At 38.8% G+C, this 13168-nt stretch overlaps 2 protein-coding genes across 5 annotated transcripts in view; one reads left to right on the forward strand and one right to left on the reverse strand.

Moving 5' to 3' along the window:
• The window catches only part of scn8ab (sodium channel, voltage gated, type VIII, alpha subunit b), a 66770-nt gene continuing 53602 nt past the window's right edge, over positions 1 to 13168 (forward strand). Inside the window, exons 1-3 of one of the 4 annotated variants that reach the window (XM_079628776.1) lie at positions 1 to 3279; positions 8252 to 8437; positions 13017 to 13116. The gene's annotated coding sequence lies outside the window, so the exon portion shown is untranslated. Of the gene's footprint in view, positions 3280 to 8251; positions 8438 to 9325; positions 9421 to 13016; positions 13117 to 13168 lie in introns of those variants that run through there. The other 3 variants (XM_079628775.1, XM_079628777.1, XM_079628778.1) reach the window with 3 other exon arrangements.
• tmt1a.1 (thiol methyltransferase 1A, tandem duplicate 1) lies at positions 3270 to 7605 on the reverse strand. The gene is made up of 4 exons (XM_079628781.1): positions 7040 to 7605; positions 6599 to 6684; positions 3913 to 5451; positions 3270 to 3530 (listed from the first exon to the last, which is right to left on the reverse strand). The coding sequence occupies exons 1-3, from the start codon at positions 7532 to 7534 to the stop codon at positions 5304 to 5306; spliced, it is 729 nt and encodes a 242-aa protein (XP_079484907.1). The 5' UTR covers positions 7535 to 7605; the 3' UTR covers positions 3270 to 3530; positions 3913 to 5303.

Below are 13168 nucleotides of genomic sequence, written 5' to 3' on the forward strand. Positions count from 1 at the left end.
CATTTACAAATACATAATACAAATTAATACAAAATTTCTGTAGGGAAAATACATTGTTCTTTTTCTGAGTACAGTGTTAGTGAATCCGATGACATTATAACAAGTATAGAAATATGAAGGCAAAATTATTACGTTTATGCTTCATGAATGTGACATGCAGAGGACCTTGGATGTGGCATAGCTCCAGGTCAGAGAAGCCAGCTGCCTCGATTGTGCTTCCAAGTAGCACGGGTTGTCTCACAGCCATCATTTAAATACTGACTGTGAAATAGTACCTGATAATACAAGTAACGTTAGACTCTTATTGCATTGTGGTCATATCATATGCTTTGTGACCAGTATTCCAACATTGACGTGTTAAATAGATGCATCCTGGTTTTTATAGCAAATATATATATATATAATCCTCAAACCACTTTATAACCTGTTCCTCTATCTCTTTGCATAAAAAAAAGAACCCTTGACCTCCATTTATGTGTGGGTGATAAGCAGTGGGAGACTATATATTTTATATATTTATGCAGGCATTTAACCAAACCCATGTTTTCAAAGCTCCAACTAAGTTTTCTTAGCTTTTACATTTCCAAAAGCTGTAATTTCAATGAGAATGTTTCCATTTCGCCACTAAATGCCCATAATTTTACTTGTTTACTTATAGCTTGAGATAAATAACGTTATAAATATATTTAAGTTCAATGAAGACCATATACCGGTAAGTAATAATGGATGGTGATTGATTTTATACATTCGATTTTTATATTACCAGAATGGCTGAAGGACATGTTAAAAAAGTAAGTCCCGGTTAAGGGGTCAGCCACCACATTTTCAAGGAAGAAAAATCATAAATATAATATTTATATTTCTCAACCCAAAATTGATTTAAAAGACAACGTGGCTTAACAACTACTACATTTGATAAACTAGATGGGAGAGTAGCTGTGCGAAACTTGTGACAACTGACCAATCAAAATCTTGGATATGTCAGTCAGGGAATATGGAAGTGCAATAGGCACTCCAGGGAAGTGCTCCAGTCTGTCAGCAGGTGGTGTCCGTGTATCCACATTTGCTTTGCACGAGTAATTTAGCTGTGTCCCTTTAAATTGGGCACTATTTAAGGGGACATTCATTTGTAGTGGTGTCCAAAACCATCGTGGACGTTATCGAGTGCACTCATTCAATCCCACGGTTTCCCACAGTCACAGCAACGAATGTATGCTCAACGGCTGTCCGAATTCACTCACTCGTTTTTATTCACTTCCCTCAAGTGAACTGTATTAGAGGACTAACGTAGGGAATATGGTTTAAGGGGCGATTTCGGATTCAGCCTGCAACTTTTTTTTTAAATTTACGTTTAACCATAATGCACTGAGAGGGTCGTGCCGAATGAATTCCCGCGTCTCGCCAGAAGATGGCGCCCGCAGCTGAATCATCAATCCACCCATTTTCCAAACCGCTGGGACAATGTGTCTACATCGTAATATTATGCAGGTATAAATTCCATTTTGATTGATAAATCTTTTCATTACTACTGGAGCTGCCAGTTTCAAATGATTATTAAACCGCAAGCACAAACTATGCAAAAGCGGCCGTCCTTCCGGCGCACTCAGTTTTCGAATTCACGCACTCATTTTCATTCTCTCTTATAAAAGTGAATAATATTAGTTGACTAATATATGGAATATTGAATTAGGGTATATGGGGCGATTTTAAACACAGCCATAGCTACTTGAAGGTAAGCCTGCATCCTTAGCCAAAAAAAAGCGCAACGCTAGCCAGCTAACACTTGAAGGGAGACAAGAGGCCATTTTTTTTTGTCAATGGAGTTACGTTTTCTCCAGGGTTTCTTCAATGGTAGAGCCACGGACCCTCGTATCTCCCAAGAGTCTCTGACTCTGGTAATTTACGCTAAATAACTAACAATCAGCGAGAGGTTCGCTCTATGAACGCAACAATAAGCATTTTAATAAAAACTGGGTACAATGAGATGACAATATTCTACAGTAGAATAATTGTCATCTCATGATTGTACCCAGTTTTTATTAAACTTTTAAATTTCCTTTTATGTTAGAGGATGAGGAGAATTTCTACTCATCCTCTAACATAAAAGGAAATTTAAAAGTGTGAAATAGCACTAACGAATTACAACAGACCATGAATAACCCCAAAAGATCGATTATTTACAATATTAAAGGTATAGCCTAGCGGAGGATTTTCTTTTTCCGGGTGGGTAGCCTATACTATTGGTCCACCTAAGTGTCAATCATTCTGGTGATATGTTTACGTAAGGCCGTTCACACGCTGGCGTGCGCTAAAAGCATAGCATATAAACTGCTAAAGCACAGGCTGGGCTTCCCACTGATGCCGCAGTCGCGAAGATTCTACTAGACAGGTAAAGTTTGTCATGCTGCTATTTGGAGAAATCCATTTAAAATCACTGCTAGTAGGCGTTCCCTCTCGGGAGCAAATAGAGAGTTGCGCATGTGCATTTTTTAAAAAATTGGAGAGGGCGGGTCTTTTCTAAAATTAGGAAAGATCCTCCGTTATACCTTTAAATATGCAATATTTAACTTCTTAAATATCACTAGTAATATGTCTGTTTTGAACATTGTCTTTTTGAGTGGAACTTCCCCAAACCGGAAGTGCCTCTCACAATCTAAAACGCAGTAGATTTAATTTGGAAAAAGGTGAACAATTGAAGAATAATAGTCGAAGGGCAGTTGAATTAACAGAAACAAATAATGTAACTTACAGGCGAGCGGGTGTAATAAGATTTGAAGCAGAGTCTGTCCAAATTCAAAGGTGGAAAATGTAGGCTGATTTTTATAAGTAGCCTATGTACTCTTAGATAATAGTTAATAATAGTTTAAGCTAGTTAGTCACAGATTAAAGGTCCTTGCACTCGGGAGTCGGAATTTTTTTAACGTTAAAAAATAAATACGACCTCATGTTGTCAATAACGTTTACACACTGCCTCCGAAACATTCGTCCGTCATTAAAAAATTTGGATCGGGTTTGATTTTCTGCGTTTTTCGCATCCGTAGCAAGCATTTTTTTGACAATTCAGAGCCACCGAATGACGAAAATGCAAAAAAACACACAAAAAAAGAAAATTTCAGACTCAGTGTGCATGGACCATAAAATGGATGTTTGAGCTGTTATTAAGGGGACATATCATGAAAATCTGATTTTTTGTTCTGTGTTTAAGTGCTATAATCGGGTCCCCGGGGTATCTACCAACCCAGAAAATGTGAAAAGTGACAACCCAGTAACTTTGTTTTGGTAAGCCTTTCTTTGCAAGCATGTCAAGAAATAAGATGATCAGATTTCGCTCCCCTTCTGACATGAAGGGGGATCTTATTATAATATAACCACCCCTTAATCTGCACGTTTCCACCCACGACAACTGTGTAACCAGTTCTAATGCAATAGCAAAAGTTTGAGCAAAGCATGCACACTGTTCTGTCGTTGGCTGCACAGAACACTATTTGACCAAAAAATGTCACAGCTGTTTTATAAAGACCTCAGGGAAACTGAGGCCCCGTTTACACGATGGGAAAACGCAGATATTTCTCTGCGTTTTGGCCTGTCATTTACACGAAAACGCCGTTTTTATCCCAGAAAACGATCATTTCTAAAAACTCCGGCCAAAGTGGAGATTTCTGAAAACGCCGGTTATGTGTTGCCGTGTCAACTGGGAGAAACGGAGTTTTAGGTTCTCTCTTGTCGATTCTGAGGATTCTGATTGGCTTGCATGGCTTTATCCTTCTCCCTACACTGCCGCCCATAGGTTTAGCATAGTTATAAAGGCGCTCGACGGCGTATTTATGCGGGTTGTGTGCACGATGTTATTATTGAAAACGGAGGGGGGGAAATATTCGTTTCTCTAAATACCCGGCTATGTGTAAATGTGGCCTGAGTCAACTTGTGTACAAGTTAAACATGATGGTACATGCAAGTCGATGAGGTGAATCAATGTAACTCCACAACAACTACATAAATGTATCCACTAACCATTCAGAAATGTCCAGGAAGTCTAAAAGTTGCAACCTCTTTCTGAGGCTTACTTATTCCTGAAATTTGCCTGAAATTTCAGTATCCGAAGGATTGTCCGTCTTCTGAGCGGGGTTGGGGAGCGGCAGCTCATTTTGCATTTAAAGGGACAGAAAAAAACTGTGTTTTTGCTCACACCCAAAAAGGGTCAACTTTGACAAGCTATAATAAATTATCTGGGGGCTATTTTGAGTTGAAATTTCAGACACATTCTGGGGACATTTATATTACATCTTTTGAAAAGGGGCATAATATGTCACCTTTAAATGGAAGCAACTTGTACCGACATCTTAAAATATGTCAGTGCTAATGCTTTTCTCAAAATAATCTAAAATAATCTTAATCTAAGCCCTGTCTGTGAAACCAGGGTATTTTACCTAAGTATATTAGTATGAAGTCAAGGTTTTATGCTTCAGCATAAAATAGCATAAAGCATAAATAGTGCCCCTATTATACTTTTTGGAATATTACCTTTCATGCTGTGTGTAATATAGCTGTCTGTGAATGTAATCGTTTTCTAAAGTTGTAAAGTCGAAAGTGCACGAAGAATAAAGTTATTGTCTCCCAAAAGAAAGAATCGACTCCGACCCGCCTAAACGAGTCGTCAGGAATTCCAGCTTCACTTCCGCGGCCTGACGTAACGTGGTAACACATTTGCATAATGCCCGCCTATGGTCTTATTGGCTGCCTGCAAGCATCACCTCCTTTGACCTGCCCTCAAACACTGTAGCTGGTTTATGTTTCGTACATGTCGAGAAGACCATGTTTTCTGTCCTGCAAAAGCAAATTTTATTTGTAAACGCTTCCAATGGATAATAAGTAATAAGATAACAAGTTAGTTTTGTATGTATGACACACATTCCTCCTAACCACTAGATGGCTGTGTGGCTCTTTTAATCATAAACCACATCCTCACAAAAGCTGACTTGCATTAACCTCCTAAAGTCTGTTTTTATAGATGAAAGTATTTTATTGTTTTACCTACCTCTATTTTTGTACCATATTGATAGTGATATGTTTTACAGACATTATACCCATGCAACAAGGTACAGTCATATAAAATATACAATGTTTTGAGATGAAGTCTTTGCAAGATAAACAAAATCATTCTATTTTATGGATTATTACAAATTGCTCTTTCATACAAACACATTTAAAAGTAGATGGTGAAATATAATAAACATGCTTACTGAAAGAAACCTGCTTGATAAAACCTTTAGAAGGTTCTTCTTTTGTGGCAAAATGGATACTCATTATTTGATGGCATAACCAGCAATGTGTGGTTTGATCATAAAAAACAGAGGAGCTTGGATGTGGCGTAGCTCCAGGTCAGAGAAGCCAGCTGCCTCGATGTGCTTCCAAGTAGCTCGGGTTGTCTGACAGCCATCGCCAAAATAGTACCTGACAAACATACAAGTAGTTATAGACTTTCTTATTCTATATTTCTTTCTTCTTATTATTATTATTATCCCCCCCACACACATCTCTCTCTCCAAATAGACCCATGACCTCCAGTTATGTGTAGGTGATAAGCAGTGGGAGAGTGAATTAGGGTGACCACCTGGTTATTGCTCTGTTGCAGGACAGTACATGTGATAATGCGTGACTTATGTGTGAGAGATAAATTGTAATATAGATTAACATTATTTGGAATGCCCGTTTCCCATCACGTTGGATGACAATGTTTGTAAGCTTAGTTAATTGTGACTGGCTCTATGACTAGCAATCAATTTGCTCAGGTTCGTGTGATACAATGTAATTGACTGTACTGGACCTATTTAGTCTACTAAATATAATGAACTGAATAACAGGCTAGTATACTGTAAGTACAAATCACATTTTATACTAAATTAAATTATTCAGTAGCGACTACTTTATTAGATTATGCAAACAATAAATGCATTTTACCGGATTCAGTGCATCTTGAATTTGTATGTTTTTGTTGTCCTGGCTGGTGTAGCTATATTTAATGACTTTTGATGAAGTCCACAAGGTTTCTTTGCTTCATCCAGGCAAACGTCATCAGCAGAAAAATCACCCTCTAAGAATGCGTTGGTTGGTTATTTTCCCGCTTTAGCAACAACATGATGGCTGCGCAAATGGATTTTTAAACACCCATCACATTTTTTAGTATTATATTATTGTATTTTAGTATTCATATATTGTCCTATTGTAATTTCAGGAAATAAATAAAATAATTCAGACATAATTGAAACGCTGGACACTGATTACGTCTTGTGGGACAAAGCTCACAATTTCGGGACTGGTGGTCACCCTAGAGTGAATATATATTTTTGATATATTTATGCAGGAATTTAACCAACCCCAAAGTTTTCCAAGCTCCAACATAGTCTTTTAGCTTGAACATTCACAAAATCTGTCATTTCAATTTGCCACTATACGAATGTCCCCCTAATTTTAAGCAGCCCTATGTACTCTACCTTGAGATAAATACTTACAACTTACTTATACAAGTTATTATAATTAATTGGAGACCATAAGTAAAATATAATGGTGATTAATTTTATAAATTGTTTTTTTAAATTACCAGAATGGCTGAAGAACATGTTGAAAAAAGTAAGTCCAGGTTGAGGGGTCAGACACCACATGCTCAAGGAAGAAAAATGCTCCTCCCTGAAGAACAAAAAAGTACAATATTTATATTACTAAGCCCAAAATTGTGTATTCGAAGACAAAGTGTTTAGTTTACAAAGATCTAATATTTAAAAGCTTGAAAACAGTTGTCTTCCACTCTGTATGATGACATTTGCCCTAAAACAAACAGTTGTTTCTAATGGGATTATCACTGCAAACGGCGATCTACATGTGGTTACCTAATGGTGTTACCTTTCATCTCAGATGCAATTATTGTAATCTTTAAGTACTCCTTGATGGATTGGGAGTGATAAGATGTCAATTTATGAAATGTGACAATTCCAACTGAGATGAGATCATAGTTCCACCTGAGCGCGGACTGTCATAAACTTACAGGCCTAAGAACTCTCTTTGCTTCCTGCAGAACTCTCGGCGTATCTTTGACTGAACACAGAACCAGTGTGCACACCACAACATCCACTGAGTTTTCTTCCACCGCCTGTAGATTCTCCCCCGACGCCACTATGAAGTTGTCATATACGAGGTGGTCGTTTTTCGCCATACTTTTCTCCAGGTAGTTTTGGAAATGCGGGTTGGGGTCGATGCATGTGATCCTGCAGCCCGTCGGATAGTGCTCGAAGTTCGCTCCGGATCCGCAGCCCACTTCCAAGATGCGCAGAGAGCCTTTAGTGGGGTAGAATTTGGACAGGTTTCGAAATAGTTCCCTTTTCTTCTCGTTCATTTTGCCATTGTACGAGGATGTTACTTTATAGACGATTAGAGGAAACACGCGTTTGTAGAAAGACAAAAGTCCAATCAGCTCCGCAACGTGCAGCGGTAAAGTAAGGACTTTGCATAAAAAAGCGCAAGCGTTCATAATCAGCGTCATTTTTAACAACAAACTTGAGTTACAATTTACTGACAAGAGGGGAGTAGCTCCGCGCACCTTGTGACAACTGACCAATCAGGGTCTTCGACGCATGTAATGTACACCAGTCAGGGTAGTTCTCCAGCCTGTCGGCAGATGGCGTCGGTGTATACATAATCGCAGTGGATCCTCTTTTACGCGTAGTGTGGTTTTAGTAATTTTCATCTCTAAAAGTTTTAACACTGAAAGAAATGAATGGTCATTTTGAGAAATATATTTAAAAGCATTTACACAAATAAGAAACGAAACCTCAACCAAAATATTTGTACCTAATAAAAGCTTATTCTACGTGGATTGGCCAATACGTTGAGATCACATGACCAGATGATCACTCAGTTTATCTTGGTAACCATCCTATTATCGGACACTTTCACTTGATTTTTAGAATCTATCTATCTATCTATCTATCTATCTATCTATCTATCTATCTATCTATCTATCTATCTATCTATCTATCTATCTATCTATCTATCTATCTATCTATCTATCTTCCTGTCAAATTCACTTATCCCTAAGATCCTCCATGGTGACAGAGATTAGGATTCAGGGATTTCTTACTTGAGATTAGGTTTACAGTAATATCTTAAGACACTGTAATACTTGCAGGACTACAGTCTTAAAATATTTACATCACAAGCACCTTACAATGTGTTCTATTAATCTCTGTTTGCTCTGCAGACAGTGTTATGCTAAGATGCCTTTATGTCCCATTTGGCTCACATACAAAGTGGGGTTCAGCACCAAGGACAATGACCAAACACAGACTTGGCTGGTGGTGCATTGCACAGCAAGGCTTCATCCACTTGGGGCTCATCAGCGAGGACTAGAAAAGATGCTCAGGTGGCCCAGAAGGGGGAGTTGGAGGTAAGCTGAAAGTCTAAAGCTGTTGTTTCCTTTCACTTCCTAACAGGATTAGAGGAAGATTAACTATTGCCAGCAACCCTTGACCACGTAGTACCTGCTTCCACAACCACACTGCCAGAGAGCTTGAACCAACCCCACAAATGCAAACAATGCTTATGCTCAGCATTATGCACAGCCTATTCTCAAAACACCAAAGCTCCCGATGAAATCTGGACTAGTTTTCCTAACAACACATACTATTTTGTGTCCAGACGTTCCCCAGGAGTTTTCCTTGAAATCTCTGTTTGTCCTTACATTTAAAGTCGGAATGTAGATTTTAAGTGACATTTTGTTTAATAAAAATAAAAAACCAAAACACATAAAACGTGTTGTTGGAACACGTTTTATATGTTGCTTAAATCAGAATTGTTCCAGTCAGGTAACCATTGTGAAGATATTGAATTGTGACTTCATAAATGAATATTGTGTGTATTGTTCTATGCTCTATAGAACTTCTTTTTTTTTTTTAAACATAAAACATAAATTAAAATTTTTCGTACTGCAAAATAGGTGGGCCAATCAAGTTTTGTATTCTTTAAAATAAAATTAGTTTATTTTAGTTTAATTATTTAACTGTGTGAATTCCATTTTAACAATTCAATTTGAAACAATTTGACAATTGTTGAGACAGAAATCAGGAGATTAGATGAATTTTACGGAGAAGTGGTAAATATAATTAGACTCGCATCATTGTGATTGATATCCCCTTTTAGCGCTGATTCGCTTACGTTGCAGCGTTCTCCCCGTCAGTACGGAAGTCGGAAGTAGGGTACTTGTAGACGCTCCCTAACAATTTGCTGAGAGTCATCAATTATGCAGGCTAGCCGTACGCACTGGGAAGGAAGATAGCGGCAACAATATGGCGACATCCGCAGTTTCTCCTGGGTCTTTTAAACATCCTTAGGCACGCAAGATCTACATGGATCGCTCTTAATGCGGAAAAAGTAAGTAGACTTTCTCTTGTCTACAGCGCAAGTGTCGTGCTTTTTTTCAGGTGTTTATAGCCCGTTCTGAGCGTGTCTCATACCTGGACTCATCTGCCGCAGAGCGGTCTCTCGCGCTCAGCATCTTTTCTGCTCACAGATGTGGATAGGCTTGCTGCAGGAAACACAGGGAAACGCCAATTAACACGCCAGGCACTACTTAACAGCTATAGTGCTGGTCAAATAGAGGCAATGCAAAGGGAAAAAGTCTGACTGAGGTAAATTAGGGTGTTGGCCTGACGCTGGAAACATAACATTAGTCTGTGTCGAAATGTAGAACATACGCATACCATGGGACAGGCAAGTAAGACCGCAGCAAACTTTATTGCAGAGGAATATCATGCGGACAGACTGACGCAAGACGCAGTATTCAGCATTCAGATGACATATATGACCGTATTTTGCAACGTAACATGTCAAAATCACTAATGTGGCAGTTTTTAGTCCCCCTGCGCCTGCATTCCCCCTCCCTTCGAGTCACCCTCGCCATACTTCATTGGGCTGGACTCCCTAGAATCGGCGTGTTTCCGTTTTTGCCGTTAAAAACAGCGACTACCACCCTTGTTTTCTCACTCACTCCTCCCTAAAGCGTTAGCGGCATGCTGTGCCCGACCGTTTGCGCGGTTGCGGGTTAAATCATAGAGAGGACGGTCTGACTGCACGGGTGTGGTGCTGAAGCGGACAGGAGTCCCAAATGTTCTTGAAGTGTTCAGATGAGAATGAAATCGGAACCTAGTGAGATAGAAACTCGAGACGTGTAAAATATTGCAGGCACGACTGTCTGAGACGTCAGTGGCGTTGAGATTTAGATGTTTCACAGATTGATTCGCTGGCTCGTGCCTTTGCACGAGCTCCCTTCAGCTCCACTGCAGTATTTCAGTCGAGAGAGTGGGGCCCACGCGTGTACGTCCAGATGCCATAATTACCGCAAACAAACTTGGGCATACTAATCTGTGAATCCCATAACATCTAGCGCCTTAGTTCAGACGTGCAACGCTTGTTAGGAGGAGAAATTCCATAATACATGTGTGAGGGGCCAAAATGGGCGGAAGTATGAATCAATTGAATTGTTTTGCGATCGTTTGTAAATTAGGCTATATTTGCTTTAAAATGGCAAAGACCGTTCACCTGAATAAGCTGCATGTTACTGCATAACCAAACAAATATTACAAAGGTAAAATATGAGATACATTTAATCAAGCAAGGACATATCGATGTTTATGTGTGTTGCAATATAAAAGGCTTTTATTCTCCACACGGGATAGGCCGGCGAGGTTCGTCCTCGTGACAGCTGTGCTGCTCCCCTCCCCTCAATGTACAGTGCCAGAGGCCGAACATTCACTTTCCATATCGTTTAGTTAAGGACATCAAATACGGAAAAGTCGCTTTAGTCGGGATGTTTCATCATGGCTTGAGGCAGCATCTGTGATCCCCCCACCCCCCCATCACCTAACCTAGAGGACAAGCGTGAGCTCGCGCTGAGCGGTGCTGAACGGACAGCGCCGCTGAGAACCTGCATTCGACGGCAGTGGATTTGTGCTGGCTTTCTAAATACAGACGACACTTATTCTTGCCTGATAAGGAATACCTTTGCGCTGGTACCGGAACGTAGCCTACATTTGACCAGATATGAGAGTAGGCAATGACTTTGCTTGAAGGCACGTAAGTAGCCTATAACCTGTCGAATGGCATCGGTTATTTTGGTTTTAATGTGTAGGTGTTTAACTTGGAGCAATCGGAAAGTGGAGGGCGTACCTTTAAACAGCATCATTTTCTGTAACCAGTGCTGGCAGAACAGCGTAGTCTATAGGGAAGAAAATGCAGGAGTTTTGTTAAGGTCATTGTGTGTATTGTCAGGGCCTGTCTATCTGATGTATCACCTTGAGCTGAGGCGTCTCTATACTATCCCAGGAAGGAGACTTGGAGGTTGGACACAACCAGCATGTAACTTAAAACGCATGTCGTTTCTTTTGTCTAAACTGTTCATAAAAAAAAAAAAAAAAAAATCTTTGTTGGTGTACCTAATGCATATATGGCAAGCTGTTTTAATAATTATTCATTAACTTGTATCTATTTTTATGTTTTTAATAATCGTTTTTTTTATATACTTAATTATAATTATGAGTGAGTGGTCCAATTGTGACTATATATACAATTTTGATATTAACTATTTATTATACACTAGTAGTTATTCTATTGTTTCTTGTAATAAGTTCTACTTCCTAATGAATAGTAAACCTGTTACCAGAAATAATAGGAATACATAGATGTAAGTAAATACTTGATTTCTGAATCAAGAAGTAGCAAAGAAATAAGTACTAGTATATGTCTATTAACGAACAAGTACTAGAATCTAATGAATACTGAATAATGAAAAAATTAAATGCTAAAATAAATGCTAATTCTAGTTTAAATGAATAAATGTTCAAATGACTTGCCATAGTCGAACAGGAAGCGTTGTGTTTTTATGATGATAAAGTCGGCCATCATAAAGAGCAATGTCACGTGACCATGGGCACTTTACTATTGATTTGGCCCGTGCTGACTTAACTGAATCAGTTTTTGGTGTATAAATAATTAACAGACTGTGTCATTAAGGATATAGAGAACAGGGATTCAGCATTGGACATATAAAACAATCCCATGAAAAGACAAGTGATAAGGCAATCGTTGACATTGGCTGTTAGGTTTAATATATTTAAAAGTGAATGTGAAGGAATGTGATGTCTGTATGACACTGCTTTGGTTGATTTCTGTGCTGTCTGTCATAAGCTTTCAGCACATCATACAGCACTTACGTTATGGATGTATGGAGATTATGGTGTGCAAACATGCGGCTACATGAATCAGTTGAAGAGGGCATTATGGCAGTATTATGTGCATTTAAACAAAGCGTCTCTCATCATTTTTTTTCTTATTTTTGCTTGTCTAATTAATTTAGTACCAGAAAAGGTTAAATGTCCTAGAAAGGACCATAAATGCAAGTCAGCTTTGCAGTACAAAATGCATATACTGTAAAAGGACATTCTGGAAAAGGAATAGCCCAGTTTTGTGGAGCCTGAGGGACTAGGCTGGGACTGACACTGCGACACACACCTGGAACACAGGAGAGTGTGACTAAGTAGTACTTATGTCATTTGGAGATTTTCCTGCACATTTGTGATAAATCTCTTCGAATTGGATTCTCCAACAAAGCTCCACCGTGGAAGTAAATTTGTTAGCCTGCAATAGAACTGCTAAAGCAAGTTTAATGGGCAATTTATACAGCATTTCATGAGTGCAAGTAATTCAGTTTGATTGGAGTAAAGAGTGTGATGTGCAACATTGTTTTTGTTGCAACTGTGTTAAACCAAAGTCAAACGATATGGGACTTCAATGACTGATAACTTGAATGTTACTTGCACCAAATCAGCATGTTAGAATGATTTCGGAAAGATCATGTAACACTGAAGACTGGAGTAATAGCTGCTGAAATTGACATTACAAGAATACATTATAATTTTATGACATAAAATAGTGTTTTTATGACAGTCTTTGTCTTTGTCTGTATTATTTAGGAAGTTCAGTCAGAAACTGGATCCTGTGCTGGAGATTCATTGTCAAGTCACTAAAAGTCAGCACACGGATACACAAATGCAGCTTTGCAATAGAAATGAAGTAAGATACAGTATCAGGTGAAATAGTTCCTGTAAGAACATAATACAACACA

The sequence above is a fragment of the Phoxinus phoxinus genome (assembly GCF_949152265.1).
Source record: "Phoxinus phoxinus genome assembly, chromosome: 11".
Lineage (NCBI taxonomy): Eukaryota > Metazoa > Chordata > Actinopteri > Cypriniformes > Leuciscidae > Phoxinus > Phoxinus phoxinus.

Coding starts and splice junctions, on each gene's coding strand:
- tmt1a.1 (XM_079628781.1), bottom strand. CDS start 7,534: ATGACGCTGATTATGAACGCTTGCGCTTTTTTATGCAAAGTCCTTACT. Junction 6,685..7,039: donor CAAAGAGAGTTCTTAGGCCT/GTAAGTTTATGA, acceptor TTTGTTCTTCAG/GGAGGAGCATTTTTCTTCCT. Junction 5,452..6,598: donor CATGTTCTTCAGCCATTCTG/GTAATTTAAAAA, acceptor TATGTTTGTCAG/GTACTATTTTGGCGATGGCT.